General features: G+C 35.8%; 1 protein-coding gene across 1 annotated transcript in view; it reads right to left on the bottom strand.

Moving 5' to 3' along the window:
- The window catches only part of LOC132548433 (inactive phospholipase C-like protein 2), a 90,364-nt gene that overhangs the window by 16,573 nt on the left and 51,246 nt on the right, over positions 1 to 22,545 (bottom strand). Inside the window, exons 4-9 of the mRNA XM_060212298.1 lie at positions 16,212 to 16,254; positions 15,664 to 15,793; positions 14,369 to 14,502; positions 13,537 to 13,603; positions 5,084 to 5,177; positions 507 to 624 (exon numbers count right to left, since the gene is read on the bottom strand). Of these exons, the coding sequence (XP_060068281.1) occupies positions 507 to 624; positions 5,084 to 5,177; positions 13,537 to 13,603; positions 14,369 to 14,502; positions 15,664 to 15,793; positions 16,212 to 16,254 (586 nt within the window). The remainder of the gene's footprint in view (positions 1 to 506; positions 625 to 5,083; positions 5,178 to 13,536; positions 13,604 to 14,368; positions 14,503 to 15,663; positions 15,794 to 16,211; positions 16,255 to 22,545) is intronic.

The raw sequence follows: 22,545 nt of genomic DNA, 5'->3' as shown, positions 1-22,545 counted from the left end.
AATATTTTGTGAGCTGGTATATAATACCATTTTGTGAGCTGGTATATAATACCATTTTGTGAGCTGGTATATAATACTATTTTGTGAGCTGGGATATAGTACTATTTTGTGAGCTGGTATATAATACTATTTTGTGAGCTGGTATATTATACTATTTTGTGAGCTGGTATATAATACTATTTTGTGAGCTGGTATATAATACTATTTTGTGAGCTGGTATATTATACCATTTTGTGAGGTGGTATATAATACTATTTTGTGAGCTGGTATATTATACTATTTTGTGAGCTGGTATGTTATACCATTTTGTGAGCTGTTATGTAATACCATTTTGTGAGCTGGTATATAATACAATTTTGTGAGCTGGTATATTATACTATATTGTGAGCTGGTATATTATACAATTTTGTGAGCTGGTATATTATACTATTTTGTAAGCGGGTATATTATACAATTTTGTGAGCTGGTATATTATACTATTTTTTGAGCTGGTATATTATACTTACGTATTGTGTGAACTGGCTATAAAGTAGTGACTTAGTGGTTGTGTCATATCTTGACAAACAGTTTGCTGGTCAGAATCAAATATATCACATTCTCTTGATAGAAGATAGTCTGTAAATCCTGTAACATACAACCATTATACTGAGAATTAAGAACAGTGACAAAGATCATACCACAAGTCAATACATAAAGAGTATCAGTGTTTGTTTTGTCACATGTCATAAAGAAATCTAAATTACATGTCAAGTAGAATTACTGTTACATTACCTGGCTGTATGATATCTGGTTTCAAGTTGAAATTGGTTTTCTAAAAATTGCGAGCTGAAATTTTGTTTGAGTTGAAATAAATTCCAAGTTCTGATTTTTTTCCTTCTTCATCTTCGTAATTTTAGTTCCGGTGTCACAAATTTCATTTTGAGTAAAAATTTGATATTATTTGAAGCAAGTTTTCAATTTCTTCAATTGCAAAGCAAGAGAAAAGTCATTTCTTGTCTAAAAAATTGATTTTTGACAAAAAGAATATCAGAATGTGTTTTAAAGAGTTTAATCAATACACATACAGAGTGGAGAGTCACCTGTGCATCACACAAGGCTAAATGTAGTGTCCATTGTTCACACAACAGTTGATCTCTGACAATTAAATACCAGTTTAATGATTCAATTAAAAGTTGGCTTCTTAATTAGTGCCATCAAACTGCAGCATTGACGTACGCATATGTTAACCAAGTATTTACATAAGACATGAAAACTGATCACGTTCAATCAGCGAAATAGACCTGTAACACGCGTAGCTGGATTGTTTACGTACATCTTTCATTTGGAGCATGGAGTAATGTGTGTATGGTAGCCTGTGTTTCGTTCAATAGTTATCAATGTCGGGAAACTGATATAATCAACCTCATTTGGACGTTTTGTATGAGTCGCAATATGAATAAGTCAAAATGCTTTCCATGGTCTCTTGAACTTGAAGATAACGAGTTTCGACTGTAATTTAATTACAATTTATAGATCTATTAAAGCCTTATCTGGTTAGCCTTTATGAAGATTATCCCTCAAATAAGCCTCTTTAAAGCTGCCTGTTTGGAAACGAAAATTCTCTAGAAATAGGACAATATCTATTTATCTCTGTGCTTTTGGAGCTGATTCCATTCAAAGCCGAAAGTTCATGTAACCTGGATGTGGAAATGCTGTCCAATTAAGCTCCCCTAGCCCTTTGGCAAGTCAGTAATCAAGAATTACTCAATCTATCTACTGGTATCTTCTTGTACAGAAAATCAACAGTGAAAACAGGAAAACAGATACTGCCCACATAGATTCTGTATAGCAACTTTCCTGTGAAGGTTGCTGTTATATACAGCTTAGTCTAGGTTGAATGCTTTAAACTGTGAAGGTTGCTGTTGTATCAAGCTAGGTCTAGGTTGAATGCTTTAATCTCCTGCGAAGGTTACTTTTATCTAAAGCTAGGTCTACATTGTATATTATGAATTCCAGTGAAGGTTACTTGTATCTACAGCTAGGTCTAGATTGTATATTATGAATTCCACTGAAGGATTCCTGTAACTACAGCTAGGTATAGATTGTATATTATGAATTCCAGTGAAGGATTCCTGTATCTACAGCTAGGTCTAGGTTTTATATTATGAATTCCAGTGAAGGATTCCTGTATCTACAGCTAGGTCTACATTGTATATTATCAATTCCAGTGAAGGATTCCTGTATCTACAGCTAGGTCTAGGTTTTATATTATGAATTCCAGTGAAGGATTCCTGTATCTACAGCTAGGTCTACATTGTATATTATCAATTCCAGTGAAGGATTCCTGTATCTACAGCTAGGTCTAGGTTGTATATTATCAATTCCAGTGAAGGATTCCTGTATCTACAGCTAGGTATAGATTGTATATTATGAATTCCAGTGAAGGATTTCTGTATCTACAGCTAGGTCTAGGTTGTATATTATCAATTCCAGTGAAGGATTCCTGTATCTACAGCTAGGTATAGATTGTATATTATGAATTCCAGTGAAGGATTCCTGTATCTACAGCTAGGTCTAGATTGTATATTATGAATTCCAGTGAAGGTTACTTGTATCTACAGCTAGGTCTAGATTGTATATTATGAATTCCAGTGAAGGATTCCTGTATCTACAGCTAGGTCTACATTGTATATTATGAATTCCAGTGAAGGATTCCTGTATCTACAGCTAGGTCTACATTGTATATTATGAATTCCAGTGAAGGATTCCTGTATCTACAGCTAGGTCTAGGTTTTATATTATGAATTCCAGTGAAGGATTCCTGTATCTACAGCTAGGTCTACATTGTATATTATGAATTCCAGTGAAGGTTACTTGTATCTACAGCTAGGTCTAGATTGTATATGATCAATTCCACTGAAGGATTCCTGTAACTACAGCTAGGTCTAGGTTATAGGAATATACTTTCTGTACAGGCTGCTTGTATTTAAATTTCCTAACTACATAGGTAACATGACATTATTATCCTTGAGATTTTTCTTTGGCGCAGTTGGTTCCTGTATAGTGTGCTATACCTTGGAGTAAAATCTTGGCATCTTTTATTGGCAGTTTCATTGATATTTCTTATCAAACTGAACCCATTCAAGGAAAATAAAGCCATGTTTTCACACTTTATTTTCAGGATTTCAAATTGCAAAATATTCAAAGGGGTGATTAAGGCATATGTTTGATGTTTTCTTGAATAACACAAACATCCATACTAAATAAACTTCAACTGTATACAATATTAGTCAAGTAAAATTCAAAGACTGATTTCAGTTATTTTCAACAGTTAAGCATTCAGGAAATACAGCAATCAAGATAAACTTTCATTTGATCCTGATTAGTAGGCACATGATCACAAATTAAATCAGCAAGTCACATGATCACATATTACATCAGCAAGTCACATGATCACATATTACATCAGCACATCAGCATATGTCAGTCACATGATCATTTTTGTTTTAATCAGCAAAATGCCAATCTCCTAGGATTACCCTGACATCTACAGATTAAGGTTTTGATTAAATAGCATGCAGATTTTACGAATAAATGTCATTAAAATGGAATACCAAGAATTTAATCATCAGGTTTTAGAAAAATTATTTAAAAACAACAGTAATCGCTCTAATAGCAGAGATATTTTTTTGTAAACTCAGTGGGTTGTGTTGTATGAAGCTCAAGCTTTCTGTAGATTTTTAATTGGTCCAACTGACTTTTAAAATATGGAGTTAACTAAACTGTGGTATGATAAAATCATATTATCATAAAATGCAAAGAGAAGGACAGAATGATAAGCCTAGAGGACAGCTGACAAGAGGCAAACCTGTAAGTGAAACACTAAATAGAATTATTGATGAAAACGGTGTCTTAAACTGCTTTCGCCATGCCAGGTGCAGTACAGATATCAGTTACATTTGGCACAACAACTTGGGTTTGGAAGCTTGATGTCATCAATATTTGGCTGGCCAATTCCCTCAAGGAATCACTAGGTTCATCACACTACTACACCATCACAATTTTCTATGTACCAGGTTACCCTTGTTGTGTATCAGAACACAAGATTCTGTTTAATTGTATGATATTAATGCAGAAGAAATTACAACAACAGACATTGTCAATTTTATGAGCATATTTAAGTGACTGTTCTCAGAATACTTTTTCTATAATATTGGGCCATGTTAATCCTGCAATAAGAAGATAACTCATTTATCAATTTATCAATCAAAGCATGAGAATTTGAATTAATTTATCTGGATACTTATATGGCAAGGACCAAAATTTTTAAAGCACTTAGTTTCCAACATGTTGATTTAACTGAATCACTTCTAGTAAATGTGATATACAAGAGGTCTAATGGGCCTGTAGCACTCACCAGGTATATATATATCAGGTGAGCATTGCTATGTATATATATATATCAACCAGTGGATATATGTCAAGGTCATTTCTTTCCATCTTTTAGTTCATGGGAAGAAGTCAGTTAAAGGTTTTAACAAATCTGATCCCTGTGACCTTGAATATAGGTCAAGTTCATTTTTTTCACAAACTCTGTCAGGCTTCATCCTAGGAACATACCAGCCAAATATCAAAACAGTTGGTTCATTGGTTATTGAGAAGAAGTTGTTTGAAGGAAAAAGTTGACACTGAACGACGGATGCTGCATCAGGTGAGCTAATAATTAACTGTTTTGATAACTAACATATAAATCAGGTTGTGGCACTTGACTATACACAAGGTCCACAGCTTATTTTTTTAAGCTATTCCCACTTTATTTGAAAACCTGTCGGTCATGAGACCAAAGTCCTATAGGATAGTTTGAAGGAAATAGAAAGACAATTTCAAAATTTATCACGCAGAATCTAACATCGGAAGGTGAAATAGAAGGACAGACAGGGTGGAAAAGGAATTGTATCTACCAGGTCTGAATATTTCTGTTGGACCCCAGTTAAGGAATTAATTAAGTATCTTTTCTAAAACCAATTGGACAGGATGTTAAAGTAGATTCATATTCAATTTTGTCATTTTTAATATGAATAAAATTGGTTAATATTTAACTTACCATCAATACCAAGATGTCCTTTCAATTTGCCATCTTTGGAAGGTTCAAATTTATTAATTATTTCCAAACACTTTTCTTTAGTCACTCTCTGCATCTGTAAAAAAGACAAAAATATGTGTTATTTCATATGTATCACAAACAATTTTACAATTCTTGTAATCAGTAACACAAACAGTAAACAAGAAGAGGAGATCTCAGAGGGAAGCTGGCATCCACCATTGTTCTTTATCAATTCTATTATTCATTGTTAGATCTTTTCCTCTTTTTCTATTCTTTCCTCTTAACTGTTGTTAATAATATGCTGTATAAATAATAAAAATTACGTACAGTAACAGCAAACAACATGATAAGGTAGTACTTCAAGAAACAGAAATAAAAAATTATAATTGTCACCATCTAAAATGGCTAACTAGGAGCTATTTTTGGCTTTGTGATTAGGCCAAAACTGCCCAATACACAACTAGGAACAGAGGGGAACATACATAAGAAATTTGAGAACGGTTCATCCAGTACTCCTTCTGAAAGAGTGTTTAAAAATCTTCATTGCAGCCAAGCAACCAGTTGATCAGTTCAACAATCATAAATAGAAAGATGCACAAGGGACTAAGGGGAAGCAATATATGGAAATTGAGAATGATACATTTTGAACTTCTCAAGAAAAACTGATTAACTATAACTCAAAATCTGACATGGCCACCTGACAGCAATTTAGATTTTCAGACTGCACATTACAAGGGACAAAGGGTAATCTACTAGTGAACCTTGAGAATGACCTTGTCAATTTATATACACATCCAGCTGTTGTCAGGACAGGGCTGATGTCAGGACAGGGATGATTTCAGGACAGGACTGATGTCAGGACAGGGCTGATGTCAGGACAGGGATGATGTCAGGACAAGGCTGATGTAAGGACAGGGATGATGTCAGGACAGGGCTGATGTAAGGACAGAGCTGATGTAAGGACAAGGATGATGTCAGGACAGGGATGATATCAGGGCAAGGATGATGTCAGGACAGGGATGATGTCAGGACAGGGCTGATTTCAGGACAGGGATAATGTCAGGACAGGACTGATGTCAAGATAGAACTGATGGCAGGACAGGCCTTGATATCAGAATATGTATGAGGCCAGGATACAGGAGTATGGCAATTTGAAAAATACTTGTATGTAGTGTACATTAATACATTAATTAGTAGGGTACCAAAGTAGGAAGATCTGATATCTTAGACAGGTGAGACAAAGTAGGAAGATCTGATATCTTAGACAGGTGAGACAAAGTAGGAAGATCTAATATCTTAGACAGGTGAGACAAAGTAGGAAGATCTGATATCTTAGACAGGTGACACAGAGAAAACTTGTAGGGTACCAAGTAGGAAGATCTGATATCTTAGACAGGTGACACAGAGAAAACTTGTAGGGTACCAAGTAGGAAGATCTGATATCTTAGACAGGTGAGACAAAGTAGGAAGATCTGATATCTTAGATAGGTGAGACAAAGTAGGAAGATCTGATATCTTAGACAGGTGACACAGAGAAAACTTGTAGGTTACCAAGTAGGAAGATCTGATATCTTAGACAGGTGAGACAAAGTAGGAAGATCTGATATCTTAGACAGGTGAGACAAAGTAGGAAGATCTAATATCTTAGACAGGTGAGACAAAGTAGGAAGATCTGATATCTTAGACAGGTGACACAGAGAAAACTTGTAGGGTACCAAGTAGGAAGATCTGATATCTTAGACAGGTGACACAGAGAAAACAGGGTAAGTAGGAAGATCTGATATCTTAGACAGGTGAGACAAAGTAGGAAGATCTGATATCTTAGATAGGTGAGACAAAGTAGGAAGATCTGATATCTTAGACAGGTGACACAGAGAAAACTTGTAGGTTACCAAGTAGGAAGATCTGATATCTTAGACAGGTGAGACAAAGTAGGAAGATCTGATATCTTAGACAGGTGAGACAAAGTAGGAAGATCTGATATCTTAGATAGGTGAGACAAAGTAGGAAGATCTGATATCTTAGACAGGTGACACAGAGAAAACTTGTAGGGTACCAAGTACGAAGATCTGATATATTAGACAGCTGAGACAAAGTAGGAAGATCTGATATCTTAAACAGGTGAGACAAAGTAGGAAGATCTGATATCTTAGATAGGTGAGACAAAGTAGGAAGATCTGATATCTTAGACAGGTGACACAGAGAAAACTTGTAGGGTACAAAGTAGGAAGATCTGATATCTTAGACAGGTGAGACAAAGTAGGAAGATCTGATATCTTAGATAGGTGAGACAAAGTAGGAAGATCTGATATCTTAGACAGGTGAGACAAAGTAGGAAGATCTGATATCTTAGACAGGTGAGACAAAGTAGGAAGATCTGATATCTTAGACAGATGACACAGAGAAAACTTGTAGGGTACCAAAGTATGAAGATCTGATATCTTAGACAGGTGAGACAAAGTAGGAAGATCTGATATGTTAGACAGGTGAGACAAAGTAGGAAGATCTGATATCTTAGACAGGTGAGACAGAGAAAACTTGTAGGGTACCAAGTAGGAAGATCTGATATCTTAGACAGGTGAGACAAAGTAGGAAGATCTGATATCTTAGACAGGTGAGACAAAGTAGGAAGATCTGATATCTTAGACAGGTGACACAGAGAAAACTTGTAGGGTACCAAGTAGGAAGATCTGATATCTTAGACAGGTGAGACAAAGTAGGAAGATCTGATATCTTAGATAGGTGAGACAAAGTAGGAAGATCTGATATCTTAGACAGGTGAGACAAAGTAGGAAGATCTGATATCTTAGACAGATGAGACAAAGTAGGAAGATCTGATATCTTAGACAGATGACACAGAGAAAACTTGTAGGGTACCAAAGTATGAAGATCTGATATCTTAGACAGGTGAGACAAAGTAGGAAGATCTGATATGTTAGACAGGTGAGACAAAGTAGGAAGATCTGATATCTTAGACAGGTGAGACAGAGAAAACTTGTAGGGTACCAAAGTAGGAAGATCTGATATCTTAGACAGGTGACACAGAGAAAACTTGTAGGGTACCAAGTAGGAAGATCTGATATCTTAGACAGGTGAGACAAAGTAGGAAGATCTGATATCTTAGACAGGTGAGACAAAGTAGGAAGATCTGATATCTTAGACAGGTGACACAGAGAAAACTTGTGGTACCAAGTAGGAAGATCTGATATCTTAGACAGGTGAGACAAAGTAGGAAGATCTGATATCTTAGACAGGTGAGACAAAGTAGGAAGATCTGATATCTTAGACAGGTGAGACAAAGTAGGAAGATCTGATATCTTAGACAGATGAGACAAAGTAGGAAGATCTGATATCTTAGACAGGTGACACAGAGAAAACTTGTAGGGTACCAAAGTAGGAAGATCTGATATCTTAGACAGGTGAGACAAAGTAGGAAGATCTGATATGTTAGACAGGTGAGACAAAGTAGGAAGATCTGATATCTTAGACAGGTGAGACAGAGAAAACTTGTAGGGTACCAAAGTAGGAAGATCTGATATCTTAGACAGGTGACACAGAGAAAACTTGTAGGGTACCAAGTAGGAAGATCTGATATCTTAGACAGGTGAGACAAAGTAGGAAGATCTGATATCTTAGACAGGTGAGACAAAGTAGGAAGATCTGATATCTTAGACAGGTGAGACAAAGTAGGAAGATCTGATATCTTAGACAGGTGACACAGAGAAAACTTGTAGGGTACCAAGTACGAAGATCTAATATCTTAGACAGGTGAGACAAAGTAGGAAGATCTGATATCTTAGACAGGTGACACAGAGAAAACTTGTAGGTACCAAAGTAGGAAGATCTGATATCTTAGACAGGTGACACAGAGAAAACTTGTAGGGTACCAAGTAGGAAGATCTGATATCTTAGACAGGTGAGACAAAGTAGGAAGATCTGATATCTTAGACAGGTGACACAGAGAAAACTTGTAGGGTACCAAGTAGGAAGAGCTGATATCTTAGACAGGTGAGACAAAGTAGGAAGATCTGATATCTTAGACAGGTGAGACAAAGTAGGAAGATCTGATATCTTAGACAGGTGAGACAAAGTAGGAAGATCTGATATCTTAGACAGGTGAGACAAAGTAGGAAGATCTGATATCTTAGACAGGTGACACAGAGAAAACTTGTAGGGTACAAAGTAGGAAGATCTGATATCTTAGACAGGTGAGACAAAGTAGGAAGATCTGATATCTTAGACAGGTGAGGCAAAGTAGGAAGATCTGATATCTTAGACAGGTGAGACAACGTAGGAAGATCTGATATCTTAGACAGGTGACACAGAGAAAACTTGTAGGGTACCAAATTAGGACGATCTTATATCTTACACACAGAGAAAACTTGTAGGTACCAAAGTAGGAAGATCTGATATCTTAGACAGGTGACACAGAGAAAACTTGTAGGGTACCAAGTAGGAAGATCTGATATCTTAGACAGGTGAGACAAAGTAGGAAGATCTGATATCTTAGACAGGTGAGACAAAGTAGGAAGATCTGATATCTTAGACAGGTGAGACAAAGTAGGAAGATCTGATATCTTAGACAGGTGAGACAAAGTAGGAAGATCTGATATCTTAGACAGGTGAGACAAAGTAGGAAGATCTGATATCTTAGACAGGTGAGACAAAGTAGGAAGATCTGATATCTTAGACAGGTGAGACAAAGTAGGAAGATCTGATATCTTAGACAGGTGAGACAAAGTAGGAAGATCTGATATCTTAGACAGGTGACACAGAGAAAACTTGTAGGGTACCAAGTACGAAGATCTAATATCTTAGACAGGTGAGACAAAGTAGGAAGATCTGATATCTTAGACAGGTGACACAGAGAAAACTTGTAGGGTACCAAAGTAGGAAGATCTGATATCTTAGACAGGTGAGACAAAGTAGGAAGATCTGATATCTTAGACAGGTGAGACAGAGAAAACTTGTAGGGTAGCAAAGTAGGAAGATCTGATATCTTAGACAGGTGAGACAAAGTAGGAAGATCTGATATCTTAGACAGGTGAGACAAAGTAGGAAGATCTGATATCTTAGACAGGTGAGACAGAGAAAACTTGTAGGGTACCAAAGTAGGAAGATCTGATATCTTAGACAGGTGAGACAAAGTAGGAAGATCTGATATCTTAGACAGGTGAGACAAAGTAGGAAGATCTGATATTTTAGACAGGTGAGACAGAGAAAACTTGTAGGGTACCAAGTAAGAAGATCTGATATCTTAGACAGAGAAAACTTGTAGGGTACCAAAGTAGGAAGATCTGATATCTTAGACTTGTGAAGCAGAGAAAAATTATAGGTTGATTTTATTGTGAAGCTGTTATTATCAATGACATTTATATCATGGTATGTCTTGTCCCTGGGGATGCTGATCACAACTTAATGGCAATCCACGACCAGGAATTATCACCTGTCTAGCCTCTACAAACAAATTACACATTAAGCTCTTGTCCTGCACACAAAATACATATGAATGGACAGTAAGATGTAGAGCATTACCATTATAGTCAATGTGACAGAGAGAGGTGGAATTATACTTCTGTTTGGCTAGACAGAAGACCAGAATCAAATTCTTTTCTAAGGTCTGAGTCAAAATCTTTCTCATTAAATCAGTTTTATTCTGATTTAAAACCTATTGTCATTCCATAGCTGCTAAATCAATGCATAACTTTTTCCTATGAGGAACATTCCATGAATGGCTATCAAATAAGTCTGGGCTACTTGTGAAAATAATGAGAAATCTAACACAATGTCTTGATAAGGTCAACAAGTTCATCTTTAAGTTACAAACTTCAGTATCTTGGAGAATAACAGCCTCCATCAGAATAACACAACTGGTTGATATGTAAAACCTGAATCCAACTTACATATAGACTGAAAGGTATTATTGTTACTACACTACCTGATCAAACATCTATTACTGTTTGGATAAGGACATCACTTGTTATGTATTGTAATGAACAAATATTTTCAAAATTTATCTTACAACAATTTTGCAATTAAGTTTTTTTTTTATAAATAATTGCTTTTGTTTGATCAGATGGAAGTGGGGTCTTACTGTAGGATGAAATCAGTCTACCCAAGGAAATACCCAAGCAGGTGGGCAGGTGAACCATTGCCTAGTCATCTGTGTTTGGGGAATAGAAAGCTTAAAATCTAGTGTTGGTGATATTATTTAACTAAAACCATCACCAAGATGGCCGACTAATACCCAGTGCCTCACTTCCCCATCAACATTAGTTAAGGAAAAGTTGTCTGAACAAGATTCTTCCATGAGGCCTTCATTTGGTCACCATGGCAACCAAATGGCAACTTTTTTTTTTTGAAAATGGTATTATTATATTTGTCATCTCCCTAAACCTATCATATATCTGAATTTCGATAAATCAGACAGACGCCTCCAATGTGTTTCCATGGTTATGGTTTTGGAATTCCTAATATGTTAAGTTATAGGCTATAATTAGTATAGCATTTTATCAAGTTTAAATAAAATCAATGAAAAGGTTCAGAGTTATGGCACTTCATATGAAATCTTGTGTATAGTGACCTGGTTACCATGGCAACCAATATCTCTGCAAATATAAACTTGCATACACATTTGCACATCTACACATAGTCCCTAACATCCCTGTGTAGTTTCATTGAAATCAGCACACAATATTAGGAGAAGTCTGGATAAGATCTGCCTATCATTGGTTTTATGGCAAATGTCATCAGATGTTTTTGAAAATGGTACAATTGTAATTGCCTTCCCTTAAATCCTTATGTATCAATATTAAGCACAAACTGATAATGTCTCAATTTAAACCAATCAAAAGCCTCCATCATGCTTCCATAGTAATGGTTCTGGAAACACCTGCTGTGTCAAATGAAAGTTGGTGTAATTGACCTGGTTACCATTGCAACATATATTTCTGCTAAAAAAACCAACAGAATGAATATCTATTTATGGTCACTAACAATCATGCGTAATTTCATTGAAATCAGTCACAATATTAGGAGAAGTCTGGAAAAGGTCCATCTAATAATAATTATGTGGCTACTATAGCAACCCAAATGACATCAGATGTTTTTGAAAATGATACCATTGTAAGTGCCCTCCCTCAACACCCTTATATTTCAATTTCAATTTTCAACGCAATCTGAAAATATCTCAATATTGACCAATCACAAGCCTCTATCATGTTTCCATAGTAACCGTTCTGAAAACATCTGATGTGTCAAATTACAGGCTTTGATAAGTTACACCAGTTGACTAATTTCCATAAAAATGTTCAAAGGATTGATTAATTAAGCCCATTATGTAAAAACTTGTTTATAGTGACCTGGTTACCATGGCAACCCAAATTCCTGCACATCTACACATGGTCCCTAACTTTCCCGTGTAGTTTCATTGAAACTGCTCCACAAGTTTAGAAGGAGTTGTCTGGACAAAATTTTTCTACAGAACAGACATGTGGACAAACAAGCTGATTGGCCCCCTACTTTATTGTGGAGGGGTATGACAACATTTCTATTATTTCCTAGTAGAAGTGCTCTCATCAGATCTTTCATAATGGAAGTTAGGTAATGTACAAAAATAAGCATCACTGTCTGTTGAGTGTAATAAGTATAGTATCATAAATAAGCTTTCCTTTAGTAACATAAGGATTTAACAGGGCACTGCCACCATCATGGACACTGTCTACACTGCAGTCTAGTAAGGGCTCTCTTAAATAATACCTACATTAGGCTTGAGGTCATATTAGTTTTTAATAATGAATAAATGATAATACAGGGTCTGACAGGATAAATCATGTAAACTTTCCATTAAAAAGTTCAACTCCATCCAGAAATGTGTTGATACATAGACAAAGCATACTGATGCCGACAGATGAGTGTCTTACATCTCTGATAACTAGGTCTTCCTGAATTGTGAATACTTAACAGTAGCCTTGGAATAATGGAAGGATACATACAACAATGTTCAACAAAACAAAATGTCCATACTAGTTATTGTATTTGACCCTTGTACCAGCAAACGTTTAAGATTCCATCTTCAAGGCAAAGGTAATCAGTACACCTTTGGAGTTTTATGATCATGCATGTCAGAAACGCTCTGGCTAAAGAATTCTCCAACCTTATTTATAGGTAATGTACTGGCTAGGAATACATATCTTTTTGTAATGTTTATTTGACTCTGTCTCTGACAGAATCAGGACCTCATTCACAGGTTATGTACTGACTGGAAACAAGTTGCCCTGGTGTTTATTTTGACTCTGTCTCTGGTAAAATTGGCCCAACTGTATGTTGTTCTTGGACCACTGACATATTATGAAATATGAGATAAGATGAATGAGAGTACAAGATATACACTGTTTCTGACTCTGGTTTTTAGACATGTTTTGAGACACGCCAGAATTAGTCTAAATACTCACCCCCTGTTCAGCTTCTAAAAATAGCAACAAATCATCTGTTGAGAGGTAGTCTGCATTACTTGCATATCTGGAAGATCAAAAAGAATCTATCAATCATTTAGTCAATGTGGTCTGAGTGAGGGTTTCCACTCACCAAATCTGTCCAAATCAAGTACTGTTAAATCATTCATTGTCCTCTGGGATTTCTTTTCATCGTATTTGTGGATACAATCAGTCCATGAATTCATATATCCACCGAATGATTAACAGATAAAAAAATTTATCTGCAAAAATCAATTTTGTCAACAAAATAAATATTTCAGTAAAACCATGAAATTTGAGCCCCCCAAAAGTATATGATTCTACAGTATGTGTCTAGTCACAACTGAACATGTTTTGTATGAGAATTAGTCATAGTGATGATTCATGATTCCTGGAATATCATATCTACAAATTAATCATGTCATTTATTCTAAGGTATTGAGGCTACATCACTAATATTTATCAGTGTTTTTGGAACATTTTTTTTATTTTTTCCATAATCTGAAAAAAGGTAGTTCTGACTTTATGCAGATTTCAAAAGTCTCCATATAATACCATTAAGTCAAGAACAAAAACATATCTCTGAAATCAAAATCTTAGCTATTGTAACTATTGTTTAATACACGATGAATAAAAACTCATGAAGAAGGTATGCAAAATACAAAAAAAGACGACCAAAATTTTTATCATTGTCACATCATCAATGACGTCTTCTTTGAATGACTTTAAAGAGTAAGTGAAGAACAATCAGCCTGAGTTGTTCTAGTGGTAGTAAAATACAATATTCATATAAAACTTTAGATTTACGTACCGCACCAATAGAAAGTAGATCTCTGGCCGTGTTGATAATTCTTTGAACAAGGTGACAAATTCATCACTGTGTATTCTCCCTCGTGGACTTGTCCAACCTTCTATGGAACCATCTGTCTTCTTCAGTTCAAATTCCTGTATAGATTGACATATAAATAGTAAAATCTCCTTAGAAATGTATGCAACCTAATCAAAAAAGAAAACAACAGTCATTTGTGTAATGTGCATAAGGGAGATAAATCACAGCCTGTAAGGGAGGTAATTCATAAATATATGCCAAAGCTATATTGTGTTGGGTACAATATACATGTTAATTGTAACCAGTGATCTCATTAAAATTATGTAAAGAGCGATTCATCCAAGAAAAGAAGCTTTAATTTATAGGCAGTTTCTTTACATCAATTATCTGTACCTACTTTTAGTTTCTGGTGTATACAGGGAGACATAACTTTACCTACCTTTAGTTTCTGGTGTATACAGGGAGACATAACTTTACCTACCTTTAGTTTCTAATGTATAAGGGGAGACATAACTTCACCTACTTTTAGTTTCTGGTGTATACAGGGAGACATAACTTTACCTACCTTTAGTTTCTAATGTATACAGGGAGACATATCTTTACCTACCTTTAGTTTCTGATGTATACAGGGAGACATATCTTTACCTACCTTTAGTATCTGGTGTATACAGGGAGACATAACTTTACCTACCTTTAGTTTCTGGTGTATACAGGGAGACATAACTTTACCTACCTTTAGTTTCTGGTGTATACAGGGAGACATAACTTTACCTACCTTTAGTTTCTGGTGTATACAGGGAGACATAACTTTACCTACCTTTAGTTTCTGATGTATACAGGGAGACATATCTTTACCTACCTTTAGTATCTGGTGTATACAGGGAGACATAACTTTACCTACCTTTAGTTTCTGGTGTATACAGGGAGACATAACTTTACCTACCTTTAGTTTCTGGTGTATACAGGGAGACACAACTTTACCTACCTTTAGATTCTGGTGTATACAGGGAGACAACTTTACCTACCTTTAGTTTCTGGTGTATTCAGGGAGACATAACTTTACCTACCTTTAGTTTCTGGTGTATACAGGGAGACATAACTTTACCTACCTTTAGTTTATGGTGTATAAGGGAAGACACAACTTTACCTACCTTTAGTTTCTGGTGTATACAGGGAGACATAACTTTACCTACCTTTAGTTTCTGGTGTATACAGGGAGACATAACTTTACCTACCTTTAGTTTCTGGTGTATAAGGGAAGACACAACTTTACCTACCTTTAGTTTCTGGTGTATACGGGCAGGAGAAATGTTACTGTTGAGCTTGTTAATGAGATTGACTACCTCTCCCTCCTCCAACAGTCCTGCGGGGTCATTTGCTTGGTCCTGGAACATCTCTAGTAACCATGTACAATGTGGTCAAGGAATTTTTACATTCCCACCTTCTTACAACAGACAGTTACACTTGACAGTTGACACAAATTTCTATACTAACACATGATCAAGTTTCCTTTTTGAAAAAGAAAAATCTTTCTCCCATGCAATCAGGTTATTTAAATTACCAACTGCCTAAATGAAATCCTATTATTTTTACTTTGATAAATGTCAATAAATCATTTAATGTATAATATAAGTCTTATTACAAAGTCATGGTAGCTAAATACCTTATGATTCTGTTGGAAGTTTATCAGTGATAAACTTTATCGTAAACAAGTTTTTTTGTTAAAGTCACTGTTGTTGACTGAACATTTCATAGTGTACTTTTTAGGTTTTGTTGCTGCCAAAGTATAAACTACTTTTAACAAACACAAGAACAAAAAGGATATGCATCTCTCATCTGTTGCATTTCTTCAATGGCTTCAGGAGTTGCTGTAACAAATTAAATAATATAAATTTTACAGATTCCAAGATTCACTCTAATAAACTTCAACATCCAATAACCCCAGGAAGCAACACGAAATGTCATGCTCAACACCACGGGTGGGCTTATTACAGGGCAATGAAATGGCAATGGCTTATAAATTCACTGAACAATACTTTCAATTAGTGGACTTATTAAAAGACAATGAAATAATATCAGTATACACTATTACTGAACAACAAGTATATATAGAATTATTACCAGGCATGTACCATCTAAATCACCCGATATCGACAGCAAGTTCCAAACTCCAATAAATTCAAATTCATTATTGATATTGGAAGAAGACTGATGTTGTTATCATTTGATTGCCTAGTTAGTCGATGTATAAATCCATGTAATATTTCTGCCAATAAACTCATGTAAATTAAGCCTATAGTGATGTTAGTATTTCATAATGAAATACCGTCATACATTTGCAGATTACATTGTAACAATGAAAACTGTAGATATAGAGTCAAGTTTGAGCTAAGATGAAACACTTGTGATGAGCACCATAAACCACATAATGAGATGGAAACTGATAAAATATCCTTATATAATGTGAAATTCAAGGTCTTCTGATGAGTAACACATGTACAGCAGATCAGTATAAATACAGCCTTCATCAGTAAAAATAAACACGATAACTGTGTCCAGAATGACCCCCTCACTCAGGACCATGTACATTACCCTTGTTATTGCTAGACGACCTACAGCAACATCACCAACATCTCATAATTCTCTTTATTTCTTTTACTCCTCGACCAGTCCCTACTTATACCATCAAAAACGACCTAAACCTACATGCACGTCTGAGATACACACAATTTTCCCTGGTTACCAATCATGTGGAATCGGGAAGTTTAAACAGAAAACCTATAATGAATACCTATAAATACACATGAAAAAGTTGGCAGTCACGTTGTTTAATCTCAAGAGCTCATGTTATAGTAAAGTCACATGGTCACCCCTATAAACATAATACATACACAGAGACTGGTCTGCTGTCATCTTATTCATTGAAAGCACAATAAAAAGTGTAATTAATCCTTTTTCCATCATTTACTTCCATCCAGAAAATAAAAACTAGTATAAAACCATGAAATTTACTATGTAAATAGCCTATGGAATGATTCTTGTATCTGGAGGTTGGATCTTCGGCACCATCTGTAAACCAGCCATGGTAAGTCATAGTTTTCATCCTAACAAATGTGATACATAAATGACAGCATGTAACCAATCACAATTTAATGGACTTTTCACACATGACAATAAATATGACTCCTAGCATGTCACCAATGACAACTTAGAGGACTTTCACACATGACAAATTTGACACACAGCATGTAACCAGTCAAAATTTAATGAACTTTTCACACATGACAACAAATAACGGTATGACTCATAGCATGTAACCAGTCAAGATTTAATGAACTTTTTACACAAGACAAATTGGACACACAGCATGTAACCAGTCAAAATTTATTAGAATCTCACTTGTAACAAATATGACTTATAGTGTGTAACCAGTCACAACTCATTGGAACTAAATTTTGATAAATTACATACAGCATGTAACCATTCACAATCTATTGAACTTTCACTTTGACAAAAGTGACAAAGATATCGCAAAATACTGATTTTATCTGCCGATAAGTTCACAGTGCCAGAGTCTAAAACCCAGTTCAAAGTGGGCTGGATTTTATACCAACAAACCCACAGTGCCAGAGTCTAAAACCCGGTTCAAAGTGGGCTGGATTTTATACCAACAAACCCACAGTGCCAGAGTCTAAAACCCGGTTCAAAGTGGGCTGGATTTTATACCAACAAACCCACAGTGCCAGAGTCTAAAACCCGGTTCAAAGTGGGCTGGATTTTATACCAACAAACCCACAGTGCCAGAGTCTAAAACCCGGTTCAAAGTGGGCTGGATTTTATACCAACAAGCACAGATCACAGACCTTATTTGCTATCTTGGATTTTATCATTAAAGACAGATGGCATTATATATGACAAAAAAATACAAGAACAATTATTGCCTGTGCAGCGATTGCATAAATATTCGAAAAAAACTCCACTACATATATCCAAGCTGATTTTGATAATGCTATCACACTAAAGTCTAACACATTAACAGCCATAGTAGATGGTATATATCTAACATATCAGAAAAAAACAGTATCTGGTAATTTCTGATGGCAACAAAATAGACCTTGGCTTGCTAACAGTAAGACATTGAGAATTTGAATTCCCAAATGAAATGAAATTGAATCAACAAATCAATATGTTGACAGTTAAAGCCTTATTCACACAAACATTTCTGAAGTTATTTAGGAATAGAGAACTAAATTTAATACAACACCCTAATAAAAAATTTGTTGTGTAATTGACTTACAAATCTCCAGAGTGATCATTACTTGTCAGTAATGGGAGGGGCATATGTGACAAAGACACTAATTCAGTTAGCCAATCAAATTCACCACTTAAACGTAACAAGTGGCAAGCAATACTACTGTATTTTACCTCTAATAAGCCCAGGGGTTTCAACCACAATGATAAAACTTGTACATCAAGTAGTTGGGCTTCTTATTGAACATTATTATTACTGTTGCATTAGACAATTTAACACAGGATGGGCGTGATATAAAAATAAAACCAAAGCAAAACTGCTAGAACACACAACAGTATACAGAAGGTAGTAATAAGCCCATCTGTATATAGTGCATTGTCCTGTAATAAGATGATACCCTATTGTGAATGAGAAGTATAATGAGCTGCCCAAGTGCTGGGGTACTGTAACATGACAACATTCTACCTTGAATGAGAAGTATAAGGAATCACATTAATTGGGTACAGTAATAAGCCCACACTTATTTTGAGTGAGAAGTATAACGAGTGCATTCCTGGGGTACAGTAATAAGCCCACACTTACTTTGAGTGAGAAGTATAATGAGTGCATTCCTGGGGTACAGTAATAAGCCCACACTTACTTTTGAGTGAGAAGTATAACGAGTGTATTCCTGGGGTACAGTAATAAGCCCACACCTACTTTTGAGTGAGAAGTATAACGAGTGTATTCCTGGGGTACAGTAATAAGCCCACACTTACTTTGAGTGAGAAGTATAATGAGTGCATTCCTGGGGTACAGTAATAAGCCCACACCTATTTTGAATGAGAAGTATAATGAGTGCATTCCTGGGGTACAGTAATAAGCCCACACCTATTTTGAATGAGAAGTATAACGAGTGTATTCCTGGGGTACTGTAATAAGCCCACACCTATTTTGAGTGAGAAGTATAACGAGTGTATTCCTGGGGTACAGTAATAAGCCCACACCTATTTTGAGTGAGAAGTATAACGAGTGCATTCCTGGGGTACAGTAATAAGCCCACACCTATTTTGAATGAGAAGTATAATGAGTGCATTCCTGGGGTACAGTAATAAGCCCACACTTATTTTGAGTGAGAAGTATAACGAGTGCATTCCTGGGGTACAGTAATAAGCCCACACCTATTTTGAATGAGAAGTATAATGAGTGCATTCCTGGGGTACAGTAATAAGCCCACACCTATTTTGAGTGAGAAGTATAACGAGTGCATTCCTGGGGTACAGTAATAAGCCCACACCTACTTTTGAGTGAAAAGTATAATGAGTGCATTCCTGGGGTACTGTAATAAGCCCACACCTATTTTGAGTGAGAAGTATAACGAGTGCATTCCTGGGGTACTGTAATAAGCCCACACCTACTTTTGAGTGAGAAGTATAACGAGTGTATTCCTGGGGTACAGTAATAAGCCCACACCTATTTTGAGTGAGAAGTATAACGAGTGCATTCCTGGGGTACAGTAATAAGCCCACACCTACTTTTGAGTGAAAAGTATAACGAGTGCATTCCTGGGGTACAGTAATAAGCCCACACCTACTTTTGAGTGAGAAGTATAACGAGTGTATTCCTGGGGTACTGTAATAAGCCCACACCTACTTTGAATGAGTAGTATATAGAATTGCATTCCTGGGTTTACAGGCTTATTACTAATAAGCAGGTAAGCTATTAATAAATATGATGGCCAGTATCACTCACCTGGTATTTCATGGTTATCACAAATACATTTCACATCAGTGACATTCATAATCTTCATTATACTGAAAAGCTGTTTGTGTGCTGTAACAAATTTGACCTCTATGACCTAGAATATTGTTTGAATGCATTTCTTCATGCAAATATTGTCGGCTTCAATCCAGGAACCTACCAGTCAAATATCAAGTGTCCAGACCTTTTGGTTAATCCAAAGAAGTCGTGTTATTGGAAAAGTTGATGCTCGTTGGCCGGACACCGGACACTGCACCACATATGGCATAAACTCACTTTGCTCAATGAGCTAAAAAAACCCTGACAAACCAATGTATCCAAAAGTAACAGTTAACAGTCAGCAAAAAATTAAAAATATCTAGCATCTGTTTCAGGATATACCAAATTCCCATTTTATTGCAATTTAAAGGCTGGACCCTTTAATGTACATGTATCTAATATGTAGTGTGTGCTGTAGATATGCTTTTAGTTAAGAATTTATACCTGTGCATACCAGTAATGAGGAGTGTTTTTCTCGTAACTAACCATCTTTGTAATAGTTTATGTCGCGTGGTCTAGCACATGAAACGATTCATCATTTATCTGTACAATTAAGCTTTACACTAGGCCAATTAAATTTGCTTTCTACAACTCACACCTTTATAATAACTTTTAATATGGTAGGAAATTATAATAGAGTGGTCTTTTACACGGAATACTTTGGAGTAATAACATAGAAGACATGGAATGAGGCCAATATGAATGAAGTGTTACCAGACAATATTTTACCAATGCTAAGTGTAGGAAAGATGGTGAGGACAGAGTCAACATGATGCTGGCAGTTGCTATATATCTCTGCAAGCAGAATACATTAATATTGTATAAGTGCTGAGAATAGGAGCTCCAAGCTCTCATCCTATCAACTTTTCCATTCAAAACAAATTTTCTGCCTATTCTCGAGATTCTATTTGAAAAACAATAGGAATCTGATGGGAACTTTCCCATGGGCTTACACCAATTTCATACATCTTTGCACTGACTATGGAGATTGTGCCATATCTGATTGTCCCTGGTCAATCACTAGGCCTACTGATACTATACCAAGACTGGAACACTCATGTATCTCCAATAGATCCTAGATATACCAAGGATCTACACAGCAACATAAAGCTCAATTCACACATGCAAAAGATGGCAGCAACGCTTCACTGAGAATCAATTCATGTAGCTGCCTAACCAGCTCTAACTAGCATTCTTGTTCTTTTCGACATTCTAACATGAGGTTTTGTATTCTTGTCCTTTCCAATATTCTAACATGAGTATAAGAGCAACATAACCTTGACAATAAGGTCACAGATGACTGACTAAGTTTACACACGACTTCGGCTGTAAGATCAGAAATGACTTTGATTTTTAGATCAACATGACCTTGTCTTTAGGGTCACAGATGACTGACTTTAAGGTTAGCCATAACTTTGGCTGTAAGATCAAGAGATGACCTTGATCATAAGGCTACAGATAACCTTGAGTTTAAAGTCAGAGAAACAAGAAGTAAATAAGACATATTGTACTCTTACACTACTAAATGTAAAAGGAAAAGATCAATCTATGAAAAGGTACCTTCTTTTGTTCCCTGGGTAGATTTACATGCGACGATGTTTACAAAAAAAATTTACAACGTCGAAAATGTCAGAGAGATAAATATGGATGGAGTGTAATGTTGACAGGAACAGCTCTAAACACTCATGGGGAACGTGTAATTCAGAATTCAGCAAGAAGAACTAACACACTTTCATCCGTCAGTTTTAAGTTCGTCCTCCTCCTATTAAATCTTATAAAGTGATGATATAAAGTTATTTTCCAAAAGTCCCCATAAAATTTCACTGGAATGTGATCAAAATCTTTAATGTATCTCTTGTCACAAATAAACAACTGACCTTCCATTATGACCCAATCTTCAATATCACGAAATATATGGTCAGTTTCGGGGAGATAATAGCCATGTTTGTTTATGACAAGGGCAATAAATGTGTCCTTGAGATAAGTGGTATTATTCAGCAGAACAAAGTAAAGTAATTAATAGCCTTAATTCTCACCCTAAACTGACCACTAGCCTTCTTGACTTAAACTAACCACTAGCCTTCTCAAACCAAACTGACCACTAGCCTTCTCACCCTAAACTGACCAC

Source organism: Ylistrum balloti, unplaced genomic scaffold (genome assembly GCF_031769215.1).
Source record: "Ylistrum balloti isolate Yb309-2 unplaced genomic scaffold, AGI_CSIRO_Ybal_v1 Utg370010, whole genome shotgun sequence".
Taxonomy (NCBI): Eukaryota; Metazoa; Mollusca; class Bivalvia; order Pectinida; family Pectinidae; genus Ylistrum; species Ylistrum balloti.
The sequence above is the reverse complement of the archived record's forward strand: the minus strand, read 5'-3'. Positions and strand labels throughout refer to the sequence as shown.